Source organism: Primulina huaijiensis, chromosome 5 (assembly GCF_012295235.1).
Source record: "Primulina huaijiensis isolate GDHJ02 chromosome 5, ASM1229523v2, whole genome shotgun sequence".
Taxonomy (NCBI): Eukaryota; Viridiplantae; Streptophyta; class Magnoliopsida; order Lamiales; family Gesneriaceae; genus Primulina; species Primulina huaijiensis.
In genome coordinates this window covers 22732445-22748120 of record NC_133310.1, presented here as the reverse complement: position 1 = coordinate 22748120, position 15676 = coordinate 22732445, and the positions used below count along the sequence as shown (strand labels likewise).

The 15676-nt window shown below is 31.9% G+C and overlaps 3 protein-coding genes across 6 annotated transcripts; 1 reads left to right on the top strand and 2 right to left on the bottom strand.

Annotated features, from left to right (window-relative positions):
* Positions 1–108: 108 nt before the first annotated feature.
* Positions 109–1264, bottom strand: LOC140977790 (protein LITTLE ZIPPER 3-like). 4 transcript variants are annotated; one of them, XM_073442525.1, is made up of 2 exons: positions 1020–1264; positions 109–561 (listed from the first exon to the last, which is right to left on the bottom strand). In XM_073442525.1, exon 2 carries the CDS (start codon positions 558–560, stop codon positions 336–338), a length of 225 nt encoding a protein of 74 aa, XP_073298626.1. In that variant the 5' UTR covers position 561; positions 1020–1264; the 3' UTR covers positions 109–335. The 4 variants fall into 4 exon arrangements, with proteins under 4 accessions (XP_073298626.1, XP_073298624.1, XP_073298625.1 ...); XM_073442523.1 differs by lacking the exon at positions 1020–1264 and adding an exon at positions 712–850; XM_073442524.1 differs by lacking the exon at positions 1020–1264 and adding an exon at positions 709–839.
* A 5470-nt stretch (positions 1265–6734) lies between these two features.
* LOC140977789 (probable purple acid phosphatase 20) lies at positions 6735–8991 on the bottom strand. Its single transcript, XM_073442520.1, has 5 exons — positions 8768–8991; positions 8377–8668; positions 7741–8315; positions 7102–7190; positions 6735–7019 (listed from the first exon to the last, which is right to left on the bottom strand). The coding sequence occupies exons 1-5, from the start codon at positions 8927–8929 to the stop codon at positions 6827–6829; spliced, it is 1311 nt and encodes a 436-aa protein (XP_073298621.1). The 5' UTR covers positions 8930–8991; the 3' UTR covers positions 6735–6826.
* Positions 8992–12023: 3032 nt separating this feature from the next.
* On the top strand, positions 12024–15238 carry LOC140977837 (purple acid phosphatase 22-like). The gene is made up of 5 exons (XM_073442570.1): positions 12024–12127; positions 12229–12520; positions 13720–14288; positions 14788–14876; positions 15022–15238. Exons 1-5 carry the CDS (start codon positions 12050–12052, stop codon positions 15209–15211), a joined length of 1218 nt encoding a protein of 405 aa, XP_073298671.1. The 5' UTR covers positions 12024–12049; the 3' UTR covers positions 15212–15238.
* The last annotated feature ends 438 nt before the right edge of the window (positions 15239–15676 follow it).

The window sequence follows — 15676 nt, the reverse complement described above, 5'->3', positions numbered from 1 at the left end:
CTAAAATGTCTTCCCTGAAAAAACAAAATATCTTTTGAGATAGTCAAATCTTCGACCTGATCTATATATATAGATAATCTATTTCATAAATGTAGATCCATGAAACCGTATTACACCGATAAATATGTTAAATCTTCGGAGAACATAAGGTTGTTTCATAGAGCAGTAATATTGATGGAGGCTACCAAATTTTCACCATATGGCTAAAAATGACAGCCCATTATTTATAGACACACCTAATCGCATTGCACTAAATCGACCAAAAAAACAAAGAGCGAAAACAAAAGATTTGTGGGTGGGGAGATTAGGATTATATTATATATGTTCTCATAATATCATTTGTTGGATTTGGAGGAAGGTGTAGCGCCGGCGCTTGCCGCGGAGGACATATTGAGATCTGGGATTGGAGCGGTGGTGGCAGCAGCGGCGAGTTTCTGTCGGAGCTGGCCGAGCAAAGCCTGGTTCTCCTGGTTCAGAATCGCCGCCTTCTTCCTCAGCCTGTCATTCTCCTTCATGATGTAGCAGTTCTCCAAGTACAGCTTCGAGTTCACCTTTTCCATCCTGTCAATTATTACCAAAATATAAATACATTAAACTATTCAAAAAGAAACCTGAACGAGATTTGGTCTCACTCTGTTTGTGAAAGAAAACAGGTAGAACTAAGGGACAGAGACAATGGGCTTTCTTTCAAGTTTATAACAAACAGACCACCTTATGACTCGATCGTGGATTGAAGCACACTTCTTGAAATTTTGTTGAGAAAAATGAACAACGATGTAACGGAGAAGGTGGGATATTTATAGTGCAAAAAGTTAAGGGTAAGTTCGGTTCTATTTTCGGTGTTTTTGGAAATCTGTTTCATCTAATAATTGCTGTTTCTTTTTTGAAAATATATTGAAAAAAGTTGGATAATGGAAATCTTGTGGAAGAGTTGCTTTTTAACACTGTTTCTTCCACAATAATCATGCAGTTGTAAGCATGGAAGGCGGCTTCCATAGGCAAGAATTTAATGTTCTTACCATTTTACTATGATTTGTTATCATGACTTCTCTTTAAATGATGATCTAGCTGATGTACGGCTGTGATCACTCCCAAATTAAATTGAATATTTTAGTTTTTGAATCTAAACTTATGAGCATGTATGTTAATCGGGGGAGACGAGGATTTTTGCGGTATTTTCAGTGGGAGGAGCTTGGCCTGGGAAGATTCGCAATGATGGTTTGGATTGTGGTCCATTCCCCATTCAACCCATAATCAACTCACCCTCCGACCCAATCGATTTGATTTTATTTTGTTTTGTTTTGTTTTGTTTTGTTCTATAATATTATTATTATTATTAAATAATGACTATGAAGAATATTTTAAAAATTAGAAAAAAAAAATCACTTAATTGCATTAAAATGACATCCACATTTACATTTTGCTTGCTGCCAAATATCAAAAGGACACGTTTAAAAAAATTCAAATTATCAGTCAAAATTCCATAAAATTTTGAAATAAAAAAGAAATATTTTATGAAACATGGGGATGAATTATTGTTGGTAATTGAGGCCTACTCTGGTAGTGTCATAAGTGAGAAGAATTATTATATTTCCATATGAAGGCCCAGTTTGAAATGATGGTTATTTGTAATAATTTTACCTAATAGCAAATGGTAAGAAATTATTTCTTTTTCTTGTTAAGGCCAAAAGTTTGAAATAATAGTATATATGAGTTGGTTAACCTCATGGGTTTTCACTGCATTAACGTCGATCATCATAGCTTGCCAGTTCTATAGAAATAATGAAGAACATATATTCATTTATATAATATAACTATAATTAAATATGATTCTATAGTAAATATTATTCTAAAAAACGATAGACGAACGACCACCTACCAAACCTAAATACCTAATTTTAATCATTAATCTCCGTATTTCTCTAATAATTATTCTTTTATCGTATTAAAACTCAAAATCAATGATAAATACCTCTTTTTGTCCGATAAAAATTGATTGGAAAAATATCGAACAATATTTTTAAAAAAATAAAAAAATTTGTATATATTAAATTATACAGCCGCCTAGACAGATTTTGAATCGTCTAGGTGACAACTAAGCAGTCTAGACGCTGAATTTTTTTTAATAACCGCTTATAGACATCGCATTTCTAAAAATTGGACGAGGGTTTAGGAAGGGATCTAAGAGGTGGCTGTTAAAACAATAATAGTAAATATTTATATGTAAAATTGGTGTGAAAATTAAATTTTAAACGACGGCAAGCAAGTGAACAGGAAATGGCCCCCCTACTTCATACCAATTGCTCTACCCTCTTCAAGTTGGTTCTTTTCGCAGCCATTTTGAGTCGCCTTTTAGGCAAATGTTGGTTGCGATCATGATTAATTCTACATCCCAATTCAACCCCCTTTATTCTAAGGCATGCATTGTTTTAAAAAAAAAAAACAAAGAAAATAACTAGAAAATTTTTTTTCATTACAACACACGGTGGGAGGGAGATCAAATCCGGAGAGGGAGCCAGCTAATCTGTCGGGTGAGATCATTGGGCTAAAGCCCGATCTCAGAAAATAACTAGAATTTTGAGTTCAATGCAACTCAAATAAACGTAAAGAAATATTTAATTTGCTATACTAAAAAAATATTATTAAAAATGTCCAATATAAATTATTTTTTTACAACAAAAAATTCAATGTTACATTTTTTATTAAAAATATTATTAAAAATGTCCAATATAAATTATTTTTTTACAACAAAAAATTCAATGTTACTTTTTTTATTATTGGTTTTTCGTTATTTACTGATTGTTCTTTTGGACCATACAGGCAGTACATAGAGCTCATCGATCTCCGATGCAAAGCTTCTGGTATAAATAAATTATAATCATTTCACATGGAACCAAATCCCTGCAAGGGTAATGATGGAATTACGTAATTATTTTGTTGACGCTGCGTCGAGCCCAGCACGTGACATTAGAATCTAGTAATATAATTTAGTCTCACGCAATGATTTTATTAGGGACCACGTAGGTTCAATTCTCTATTTTGACCTTCTGACGTGAGGGTACAACCTCAATTGCTTGGCCAATACCGGAGATAGAAATTGTNAGTGAGAAGAATTATTATATTTCCATATGAAGGCCCAGTTTGAAATGATGGTTATTTGTAATAATTTTACCTAATAGCAAATGGTAAGAAATTATTTCTTTTTCTTGTTAAGGCCAAAAGTTTGAAATAATAGTATATATGAGTTGGTTAACCTCATGGGTTTTCACTGCATTAACGTCGATCATCATAGCTTGCCAGTTCTATAGAAATAATGAAGAACATATATTCATTTATATAATATAACTATAATTAAATATGATTCTATAGTAAATATTATTCTAAAAAACGATAGACGAACGACCACCTACCAAACCTAAATACCTAATTTTAATCATTAATCTCCGTATTTCTCTAATAATTATTCTTTTATCGTATTAAAACTCAAAATCAATGATAAATACCTCTTTTTGTCCGATAAAAATTGATTGGAAAAATATCGAACAATATTTTTAAAAAAATAAAAAAATTTGTATATATTAAATTATACAGCCGCCTAGACAGATTTTGAATCGTCTAGGTGACAACTAAGCAGTCTAGACGCTGAATTTTTTTTAATAACCGCTTATAGACATCGCATTTCTAAAAATTGGACGAGGGTTTAGGAAGGGATCTAAGAGGTGGCTGTTAAAACAATAATAGTAAATATTTATATGTAAAATTGGTGTGAAAATTAAATTTTAAACGACGGCAAGCAAGTGAACAGGAAATGGCCCCCCTACTTCATACCAATTGCTCTACCCTCTTCAAGTTGGTTCTTTTCGCAGCCATTTTGAGTCGCCTTTTAGGCAAATGTTGGTTGCGATCATGATTAATTCTACATCCCAATTCAACCCCCTTTATTCTAAGGCATGCATTGTTTTAAAAAAAAAAAACAAAGAAAATAACTAGAAAATTTTTTTTCATTACAACACACGGTGGGAGGGAGATCAAATCCGGAGAGGGAGCCAGCTAATCTGTCGGGTGAGATCATTGGGCTAAAGCCCGATCTCAGAAAATAACTAGAATTTTGAGTTCAATGCAACTCAAATAAACGTAAAGAAATATTTAATTTGCTATACTAAAAAAATATTATTAAAAATGTCCAATATAAATTATTTTTTTACAACAAAAAATTCAATGTTACATTTTTTATTAAAAATATTATTAAAAATGTCCAATATAAATTATTTTTTTACAACAAAAAATTCAATGTTACTTTTTTTATTATTGGTTTTTCGTTATTTACTGATTGTTCTTTTGGACCATACAGGCAGTACATAGAGCTCATCGATCTCCGATGCAAAGCTTCTGGTATAAATAAATTATAATCATTTCACATGGAACCAAATCCCTGCAAGGGTAATGATGGAATTACGTAATTATTTTGTTGACGCTGCGTCGAGCCCAGCACGTGACATTAGAATCTAGTAATATAATTTAGTCTCACGCAATGATTTTATTAGGGACCACGTAGGTTCAATTCTCTATTTTGACCTTCTGACGTGAGGGTACAAACTCAATTGCTTGGCCAATACCGGAGATAGAAATTGTAATGTGTAAAAAAAAAAATCACTTGTAATATATTTCTTTTTAAAGAAATATACTTATCTTGTATGTTTTTGTTAATTTATTTTGTCTTCAGTGTTATGCCCGTGACCAGAGTTAATCGATATTGACGTTATTTAACGATCACATTATTGAAAACAAAAAATCTTAAAGATCAAAAGCTTATCCAACCAATTTATAAATTATAATCAAAATTTATTTTATGACGTAATATCTCAAAACATAACAAAACTCGCAAAAAGATGTTATAACTTAAATTGAAAACTTAAATGAGAAATACAATTAAAATAAAATCCATGGTTAATTTCTATCCTCAACTCCAAAATTGATATTGTTCTTTGTCTTCAACTTATTCTCCAGACTTACCTGATTAGAGAGAGTAAGTAGTGAGTGTTTGGAAAAACACTCAGCAAATAAGAGGTTGTTCGAACATATTCATTACGAATATAAATTAATTTCGAAAATAACATATCATATTTCATGTAACATATAACTTAGGCATAAACATGAGCACTGAAATTTATATACTTTTCCACGATTTACTTATATCAATTCCTTATGTTTTATCATCTAAGGAGACGAGGTTATAACATTGCTTATAATCACATCGTATAAGGGTCGTAAACTAATCATAATTATATTTTCATCAATATCCAGATGAATCATAACAGTCCTAAAACGAAGAATAGTTTTTTATCGTAACCGAAAAGAAAGAAGCATGATCGAACAAAACTTTTAAATCATAGAATAATATTAGAAACACTAGTTTTAAAACAAAACTACCTACCTTGATCTTGAATGAAAACGCTGAGTGAAGGTTGCTTAGTTCAAAATTACTGCCTAAATCCTGATAACACTTGGACAGAACTTCGTCTTGCAAAAAGCTTCGAAAACTTGATAGCACTTGGGAAGTAAATTCTTAAAAATTTGAGTGAATTTATGTGTGAATTTTCGAGTTAGAGGATAGGGCATTTATAGGGGTTAAATGCAAATCTTATAATAACTGTGTTGATATTTCTTCAAAAATTTTGAGATATTTATTCATTAATTTAGAGATGTTTATTTCTTAAACATTACATTTCCAAAAATCGAAAACTTGTACCTCAAGTTTATATAATATTTGAAAATATATATTGACCTGTGTGATTGAGCGTTGACTTTTTTTTTGCGCGTTCATATTCATGATAACATACACTGAATTGAATTTTCTAGCTTCTTTGTTGAGAAAAAACCATCGGGCATGTATTATTTTCTTCCAAATTTGATTGATATCCTAGATTTAAATTTCACAATTCTTAAATATATTGCACTGAATTTTCGAAGTTAATGCAACATTGGATTAAAATTTTGAAAACCATATATTATTTAATATTTTTGAGTTTATTATTTTCACAATAACACCATAATTTGAAAAATACATGCTCATACATGTCTATAATAATATAAATAAAATACATGCCCTAAAATTTGTGGTTCTCACGTTTAGTTGTGATATGTCCTATATTAACTTTGATTAGTTGGTTTGATTTAACTTGCATCCACTGCTCGGAGGCATCGGTGGACTTTGGACAAGTAGTTGAAACCATAAATATTTTGTGAGAATAAGATATGAAATTTATGCTGATTTAAACACAAAAAGTTGATCATCGATTATTAAATATTTAATGTGCGTTCAAACAAATTAATAAAAATAAAAACGAGTGTCCCCTTAAATAAAGGCCAGTTTCACCTAGTATTATTTATCGTGATATTCGAGTGAAATTAATTATTTTTTATATCAAAATATTTTTTCAATGTTGATCGAGTAGCACATTAAACCAAGTCTTAAATATAATAGCAAGAATAAAATTTTTTACTATGTAAAAATAAATCAAAACAAAAAATTTCTCTTTGCTTTCACTTCATAAAGTAGCTTCTTTATATAAACACCATTGATTAAAAAAATCACTTACAAAAACTCGACTCGATTGATATATTTTTCTATGCAAGCATAAACAAATTAATTTCTGATATTTTACAACTTTGAACTAAGAACCATGTTATACACACACATATATATTATGTAATAATAATAATATATCATGATTTGAATAATCCAGAGCAATAAATAAACAAATAATTACAGGTATAAACTAAAATCAATTTTCTTGGGAAAAAAAGAAAAGAAAAGAAAGAGAAATCAAGCAGTAATATCATGACAAGCAGAAATGGAGGCAAGACTTTTCAACCAGATTTGGTCAGCTGCAACAGAAATGTCATCATCATTCCTGTGCCACGTCCAAAGACCGTGAGTTGCATTAAATATCTCAAACTGCCCATGCCCGAAACTTGCCTCCCTGAATGCAGATATCTTTGGCTGTGGATCCATATACCTGTTCAATTAATTGTTTGTTACTATATATATATATATATTTATATTGGGGGGAACAAATTAAAATGAATAATGTTGGTTACTTTGAGGCCAGGCCTTCGCGGTTTCCTCCATCCCCAATGGTGATGTACACCGGCCCACATGCATCGGCCTTATCCTTGTACACTCGGACCTCCAATATCATGATATAAATACAACGATTATTAACAAGGAATACGTAAATTATAACTCCAACCTATTTCTCCATGCAACTATTTAGTCCATTCGATTTAGTAAGTTTGCAAAATTTGCTGGAATTTTGACGTGACATTAGAAAATATAATGTTAACCTCAACACTATCCAACCAACGAGAAATTTAAAAAAATGACCAAAATATATTTTAAAAAAATCATATATAAATATTTCTAAACTTAAGAACATACATAATAATTAGAAAATAATAATTTTTTTAAAAAATTGGATGGGCAAGGTCCGCTACCAAACAGTGTTTTGACTCACTTTTCAGACGAGTCACTAAAATCTTAATCGAATTTACCTTCTGTAGCTCGCTCGACCGACCTGACCCGACTCTAACAATGAACACGCATGATCCAGTATATATAAAATACCTTAAAAATTTTAAATCTAGGACTGCAGCGACCCACCTAATCGTGAAACCATTTTATCATCGTTATCAGAAAAATTAGAAATAAAAGGAGAAGAAAAAATGTATGCATCTTACAAATCGCTCGTAAGCATGAACATGACCAGCAAAAACAGCGTCAACACGAGCACCATATATCAAATCTTCCAAAGCCTTCTTCATATCAACAGATTCACTCTCCCCTTGATGAGCCTCATTCGAGTTATACCACGGCGCGTGCACCACTACGATAAGCCACGGAGTCTTCCTCCGGTCCACCCTATTCAAATCTGCCTGCACCCAACGATACTGATCCGAGCCCGGCTCGAAATCCGTGTAAGACCCCAGCATAACAACATGAACACCAGCTACTTCGAAAGAGTAATACAGATTAGAAGACGAATTACTCTCTTTATACGGCATCACCCATCTCGCATTATACGATGTAAAGCTTTCGCTATGGAGAATCGGAATTTCCTCGATCTCGTGGTTGCCTTGGGTCACCATCCAAGGCCGGTTGCTCGCCAGAGGCTGAACTAAGCGGCCGAATGTGTCCCACAGACGTTGGATGAAATCCGCGTACGACAAATCTCCGGGTAGTACCAAGATATCGTAGTTTGATTTTGAAATATGTTGAAGGGTTGAATTTGTCCATCCTGTTTGTCCAAGATCACCTGCACCAGTCCATGTTAATACAATCAAATCACGCTTGTTTCTTAATCGAATATTTTATACCTATGATGGCGAATTTGATCGGAAATTGTGAGGGGGGAGTCTTGAAGTTAAACTCCGTCGACGAACTCGAGCCGCAACGGTAGTAGTACACGGTGTCCGGAGTAAGTGGGCCGATGATTACGTTGTGTATTTCTCCGGACTGGTACGTCAAGTAGTCATATCTGTCGATGGTCCCGTTTGCTGATCGAGTATTAGCTCCCGGAGATGTGCCGTAGTACACAACAGCTGGGGAGGAATCAGAAGTAATCCATGAGATTCTCATATTATTCTCCCCACTCAAGGATATGTGCACCTGCAAAATGAGACATGAATATATTATATATTCATATTTCTATAGCTAGTAAAGCCAAAATTGTTCAATACATATTAACCCTTGGATGGATATACATACCTGCTGTGGTGATGTTCCATCGTTGTCTTCAAGTGCCTCCAACAAAGGACGGAAAAGAGTCTCCCTCGGTGGCGGACGCTTGTAGCCAGCGGAGTCAAAACCTCCAGAATAGTACACCGCCGCTGCGAATGACAATACGGCAACAAAACCTTTCATAAGCATGTTTAATTTGCCGATTTATTCTTTTGTAGACACTTTAGAATTTAGGGGTTCTTGTTCATTTGATGTCGTGTGTGTGTGTGTGTGTGTGTGTGTGTGTGTGTGTATATATATATATAGATGTATGGCGTTAGTGTGAATTTTTGTGGCGCAGAAGGGACACCAAACGTAGTAGATGCGGGACACGTCCAACATATGGGTTGTGGTTTATGCCATTTAATATCTAAGCAACCATTTATCGTGCACGTATCAGGAATTTTTTTTATTGCTATGGTCAACTCATGATCCAACCCATTATTCGAATCAAATTCTACTCAATTTAATTTGATTGACTAATTGGCTGTCGACCACCGACCAATCGTATAGATATACATTAGCTTATTATATATTTTTTAATTTAAACGATGCTTTTCTAGATGTATTTTTAACTAAAATTATGCATGCTTATATTTCGTAGAAAAAACAAAAGTTTAAATTTGGTTTTAGCTGCGGATGCGACAGGTGAGAGGAACGGCTTGCATGCATTGATGTAAATCCAAATAATTTTATTAATTTATTGTTTTTTTGAGGGAATATCCACATGACTTGGGAATCCCAAGACTCTTTTTCGGCCCGTTGCATTAGTCGTATAGTTTGGTATTTCTTCGGAAACTAAGTTTACAAACTTTGAGGTACTCTTTCTTCACGACATTTCCATTTTATGGAGGATAGGATATTGTTTGGACAAACACCGTAGAAAGAGGATTTTATGTATCAAATGCTATTTAAGTTATGAATATGTCTTTTGTGAGACGCTCTCACGAATCTTTATCTGTGAGACGGGTCAACCCTACTGATATTAACAATAAAAAGTAATAATTTTTCATGGATTACCCAAATAAGAGATCTATCTTACAAATTACGACTCGTTAGACCGTTTCACACAAGTTTTTGCTTAAGTTATTGTCACATTGTTTTAATTGATTTAATTTTATATTTGCATATATGTCTGTTTACAGGTAATATTTAATGTCCACACAGTTCTACGAAATGTAGGCATGGATACGTGAACGTGGGGTTTTGGAAGTTGACTTTTTTGTTTTTTGGTCCCAATTGTAATAAGAGATGTTTAGCTGTTATATTGGTTTGGAGCAAAATACGGAGGAATATTCTGATACCTTATTCCGTTGCAGTACTGATTTTGAAAGGTTGGACTTTTATTTTCAATTTCGGTGCTCAATATTTTTTAAATTAATTATAAGATCAAAGGGGAATTTTTTTTTTGGTTACACGTATTTTTACAAGTTTCCATTAAACTGATAAATGTAAGCATGGATTTGCTTACGTTTCAATTTCTTTGCTTGTTGAATTTTTTTTTTTTTATAGTTCATACCTTTAGTATTCTTCGCTTGAAATAATTGTACGAATACAAGCAACTCAACTCATGAAAAATTTTATGTCTAAATTATTATTTTTCATTGCAAAAATTATCATTTTTAATTATATATGTTATGAACAAATATTGTGTAATTTATGTTGATTTGACTGAAAAATATTATTTTTTATTTCAAAATTATTATTTTTCATTGCAGGTCTGGACCAAGTCGACGCTTCTCATGACAAGTCCTGAAGACTTTTGAACAAGAGACCTACTCATAAATACCTAAAAAGTACGATCACTTGAATAGTTCCATTATACACTGTCATACCTTTTATCAATTTTTTAAAAAATATAAATTTCTGATAAAAGATTTATTTTGATTGTTTAAATACATATTTCAGTGCTTTGAACGGGCGATCGATGTTCGATCGTCTCCCCAAAGTCATTATCCGATAAGATTATTTTATCGATTAAAAATTAGTTTTTAAAATATAATAATTAAGACATATTGTTCACATGGACCTTTCACGCCTTGAAAACTACGTCTTATAAATAAAATATAATAAAAGACACCCATAATTTAATTTGGTGAAACCTAAATTAATTAAAATATTAAAACAATCTTATCTCACCCTCTTTATTTTATTAACTTGTACTTTTACGCCTTCGACTCCCAGTGAAATATCAATATATCCCAATTTCACCTTGTATTTAACAAATTAATTTTATGGTAATTATATATATATATATAAATTGTAGAAAAATATTTATTAATTTCTAAATCGTGACGGGTTAAGTGTATATCATATATTGTGCAAATACATTGATTTCAATAAATGATTATTACAGAATTAGAGGATCATTTTCATATTTGCTCAATTAAATCAAAAATTAAATACACAATTAATATCAGTTGAAATTGAACATTATAATAATAATAGAACATGTACTGTCTTATCTGCTCGTAAGAGCATCCATATTCCTCATCAAAAAAATTGGGGTCAACATGTCACATATTTATTATACCGTTCAAAACATTTTTATGGTCTCCAGTCTGTCACGTCAAAAAGGAAAAAACTTCGTTCATCTATCCACCAATGTGGGTGCTCACAGAAAAAACTGGAAGTTCAAGTTTATTTTACGCTTTTTCGTGGGTGAGCTATCCAAATTCCAGGGACAAACACGATTGTAACGGTACGCTGTTTCACGTTTATGTTGTTTCTTTCAACAGCCAGCAAATAAATGTTAAGAAATTCACGACTCTCTCCAAATTAATAATTATTAAACATAATTTTAATAATTAATATATAAATAACAAAAATATAAAATAAAAATTATAATTAAACAAATTTTTATTTTATATTTTTTTTATCTCCAAATTAATAATTATTAAAAATAAGTTTAATAATTAATATATATATATAACAAAAATAAAAAATAAAAATTTGTTTATATATAACAAAAATAAAAAATAAAAATTTGTTTATATATAACAAAAATATAAAATAAAAATTATAATTAAACAAATTTTTATTTTTTATTTTTGTTATATATATATTAATTATTAAACTTATGTTTAATAATTATTAATTTGGAGATAACAAAAATATAAAATAAAAATTTGTTTATATATAACAAAAATATAAAATAAAAATTTGTTTAAAACAATTATATATATAGACGAAGAGATGTGTATTATTGACAATACATGATCAACTCCTAGATTAATGTCGACAGGAAATGAACATAACGCCTCCTTGAAAATGAAGATAGTTTGGTCATATCTACTAGTCATCTCAATTTTTACAATCCGGGGTTCGTCGGATTCTGATCCTCAACAGGTAATAATATTTATTTTACGTACTTGCATCTGTACATTTTACGTAGCAATATTCCACTAGATATCAAGTATTTGTATTTATTCGTGTTTGAACTTTTGTAGGTACGTATTTCATTGGGAGGAAATGATCAAATATTGGTTTCATGGATCACGTCGGATAGAAATGTTGAATCAACGGTAGAATATGGAAAGACACCTGGAAAATACGAAAATTTGTCGACCGGGGAAAGTTCTTCGTACCAGTACTTAACATACAGTTCAGGAGAAATTCACCAAGTTAAAATTGGGCCGTTGGAGGCAGGTACCGTCTACTACTATAGATGTGGCGGCGCCGGCCCGGAGTTCAGCTTCCGAACACCGCCCTCAGTTTTTCCAGTGGAATTCGCAGTGATTGGTAAGTGTCGTTGTTTACTATGCTTGGGCTAGATCGGGTAGAGACAAGATTATAGGTTAGGTTCATTAGTTTTTCATGACTTAATTAAGATACCAGGGGTGAAGCCACCCTTGGGATAAGGTGAGCTCCAACCTCATCTATGCTTTTTTTATATAAAAAAAATAGATTAGTTTTAAATTTTAAAATTTTCAGCCTTATTTTAAAAAATTAAAATAGAACAACCACAAAAATTACATTTCATTCCTATCTATATGTGTTGATTTATTGTCGTTGATTATGAAATTATGCGACTTTGATGACAAATTCGATTCTAAAATTATGTCGAATATTTAGTTATGATTATTTGAATTGCGATAATATTGATTTATGATGTATATGAATATTCGAGTTTATGTTTTTACCCTAATTATATATTGATGTGAATTTGTGAAAAATAATCAACATTTTTAAATATTTGAGAATTATTGATGTTGTAATTATTATTGGCCTTGTATTGCGATTTTTCTAGTTAGAATAACCGAAAATTACACAATTATGAGATTTGGAAAATAATTTTAAATATTTGGGATGATTGGATTTTTCTAGTTTTCTAACTAGGAAAAAACTATTAATTTATTTTTAAACCAAAAGAGCATTCATCGACAAGTAAATGACAAATATCAATTACAACCTAAAAGTGAACAAAATATCGGTTTTAACTAAAATAACCGAGCGAACTGAATTAATTTGAAAAATCTGTTCAATTTATTTGGAAGTTTGGTTTTAGTTTTTTAAAATATGGGTTTGGTTTCGATTTTTAATATAAAACATCGGTTGATAAAAAAACTAAATTTTTATAATTTTTTTAATATTATTAAATTTCTAATAAATTTTAAAAGGATATAAATATTAAAAATCTAGAAGAAAATTTTATTGGCAAGAGATCAATTTTATAACTTGATTTTTTTTAAAAATAATATAAAAGTTCGGTTAATTCGGTTACATGTAGAAATAATTGAGTTTTTTGGTTTGGTTTGTTCGGCTTAGGTAGTAAAGTTCGGTGATTCGATTTGTCGAAAAAAATTTGGTTAATTCGATTTTTGAAAGTTTTGTTTTAACTGAATGTTCACCCTTATGAGTAGTGTCTTTTAAGTTTTAATCTTGGCTCAGTCCCTGATCTTGTTCCATCTCAAAGTTTTCTAATAATATTTCTAATACAGGAGACTTAGGACAAACAGAGTGGACTAAATCAACCTTACAACATGTTGGCGCCATGCCTTATGATGTATTTCTTCTCCCCGGTGATTTGTCATATGCTGACACCGAGCAGCCACTTTGGGACTCGTTCGGGAGCCTAGTAGAGCCCTTGGCGAGTTCGAGGCCGTGGATGGTGACCCAAGGAAACCACGAGATCGAAACCATACCCGTGCTCCACCCACAAAGCTTCACAGCCTACAACGCCCGATGGTTAATGCCTTACGAAGAAAGCCAGTCCACGTCAAACTTATATTATTCATTTGACGTGTCTGGGGCACATGTGATCATGCTCGGATCCTACACGGATTTCGATGTGGGCTCGAATCAGTACATGTGGCTGCAAGCGGATCTCGCGGCTGTTGATAGGATGAAAACGCCTTGGATCTTCGTGTTGTTACATGCTCCGTGGTACAATTCAAATCTCGCTCATCAAGGTGAGGGAGAGAGCATGAGGAAAGCAATGGAGGAGATGTTGTTCAAGGAACGAGTCGATTTGGTCTTGGCGGGACATGTTCATGCATATGAAAGATTTGTAAGTTATTCAATATTTATGACATACTGAAAACTCATCATGCACACTTAAGTGAGAATCGATGATATGACACTCACCTTACATTCAATAGGTGAGTGTCATGTCCACTCATCATGACACTCACTATGCATATTTATGTGAGCATCGATAATGTGATATTCACTTATTGTATATACAATTTGATATATTTCATCACATGCTTAATAAACGAGTGACATCTCATAGTAGACACAGAAGTGAGCACATTGGTGAACGTCATAGCAAAATTATATATATGTATGTGTGTGTGTTTTTTTTTTTTTTGCATCCGAAATGTTGAATATTATTATGAGTTTCTATAGGCCGTAATTAATTTTTTTGGTCCATCTCATATATATCAAGCACAAAGAATATATTTATGCTCTATAAACACATTATTCATTAATATATATATAAAAACACAAACACGTACACAAAATATAATATTTAATGTTTTCTTAAAAATATTGCCCATCTTCAGGTTAGGGTTTATGACAAGAATGCCAACGAGTGTGGTCCTTTCTACGTTACCATAGGTGATGGAGGAAACAGAGAAGGTCTTGCTACAAAGTAAGTACAGCTTCAATTTCACATTTAAAAGTTTTTGGAAATGGCTGTTATAAATGAGCCACTTGGGTGTATTATGGGAAAAATACTAGAATTACAAGATTTTTCACAGGGCAAAAACTTTAATGTTAAATGTTTATCGATGAAGGTTCGAGAACCCTAGTCCTTCTATCTCTTTGTACCGAGAGGCGAGCTTCGGACATGGCCGGTTAAGGGTGTCCAATAGCACCCACGCGCACTGGACTTGGCGCCGGAACAACGACACCGACTCCACTGTTGCGGATGAGATATGGTTAAGAAGCTTAAGTTCCTCCAATTCGTGCAACGGATCTGGCTAAATTGTGGAAATGGATATTGAATATTTGCATCATATGTTGATATATATATATATACTAGTTACTATGCACACGCGATGCGTGTGTGTACAATCTTTTTTATTATTATCGATGGCCTAAAGTGAAATTTGACAATTTATGGATGGACTAAATTGATATTTGAATTGTTGAAATAAAAATAAAAGTGTGTGTTGAAATTAAAACAAAAAAAAAGTGTAATATTAATATCATATATGAGTAAAATTGGAAAAAAAATTAACGTCCTCTCTAGTCCGTTATTATTATCATGTCTTCACACTTAATATAATAGTGTGTGTATATATATATATATTCGATTCTTACATGAATTAAAACAATAATTAATCGTTATTATAGTTTAATAACATGAGAATTTAATAATATAAAGTAACTTTTGATATTATTTCATAACTCCACCAGTTGCATCTAAAACTTACAAGTAAAGAATTG

What these genes read in the sequence shown, in the direction of transcription:
- LOC140977790 (XM_073442525.1), bottom strand. Translation starts at nt 560, where the DNA reads ATGGAAAAGGTGAACTCGAAGCTGTACTTGGAGAACTGCTACATCATG.
- LOC140977789 (XM_073442520.1), bottom strand. Translation starts at nt 8,929, where the DNA reads ATGCTTATGAAAGGTTTTGTTGCCGTATTGTCATTCGCAGCGGCGGTG. An exon ending in ATGGAACATCACCACAGCAG is followed by an intron (nt 8,669 to 8,767) that starts GTATGTATATCC and finishes CTCATTTTGCAG; the next exon opens with GTGCACATATCCTTGAGTGG. An exon ending in TTCATGCTTACGAGCGATTT is followed by an intron (nt 7,191 to 7,740) that starts GTAAGATGCATA and finishes ATGATATTGGAG; the next exon opens with GTCCGAGTGTACAAGGATAA.
- LOC140977837 (XM_073442570.1), top strand. Translation starts at nt 12,050, where the DNA reads ATGAAGATAGTTTGGTCATATCTACTAGTCATCTCAATTTTTACAATC. An exon ending in TTCATGCATATGAAAGATTT is followed by an intron (nt 14,289 to 14,787) that starts GTAAGTTATTCA and finishes GCCCATCTTCAG; the next exon opens with GTTAGGGTTTATGACAAGAA. An exon ending in AGAGAAGGTCTTGCTACAAA is followed by an intron (nt 14,877 to 15,021) that starts GTAAGTACAGCT and finishes TTATCGATGAAG; the next exon opens with GTTCGAGAACCCTAGTCCTT.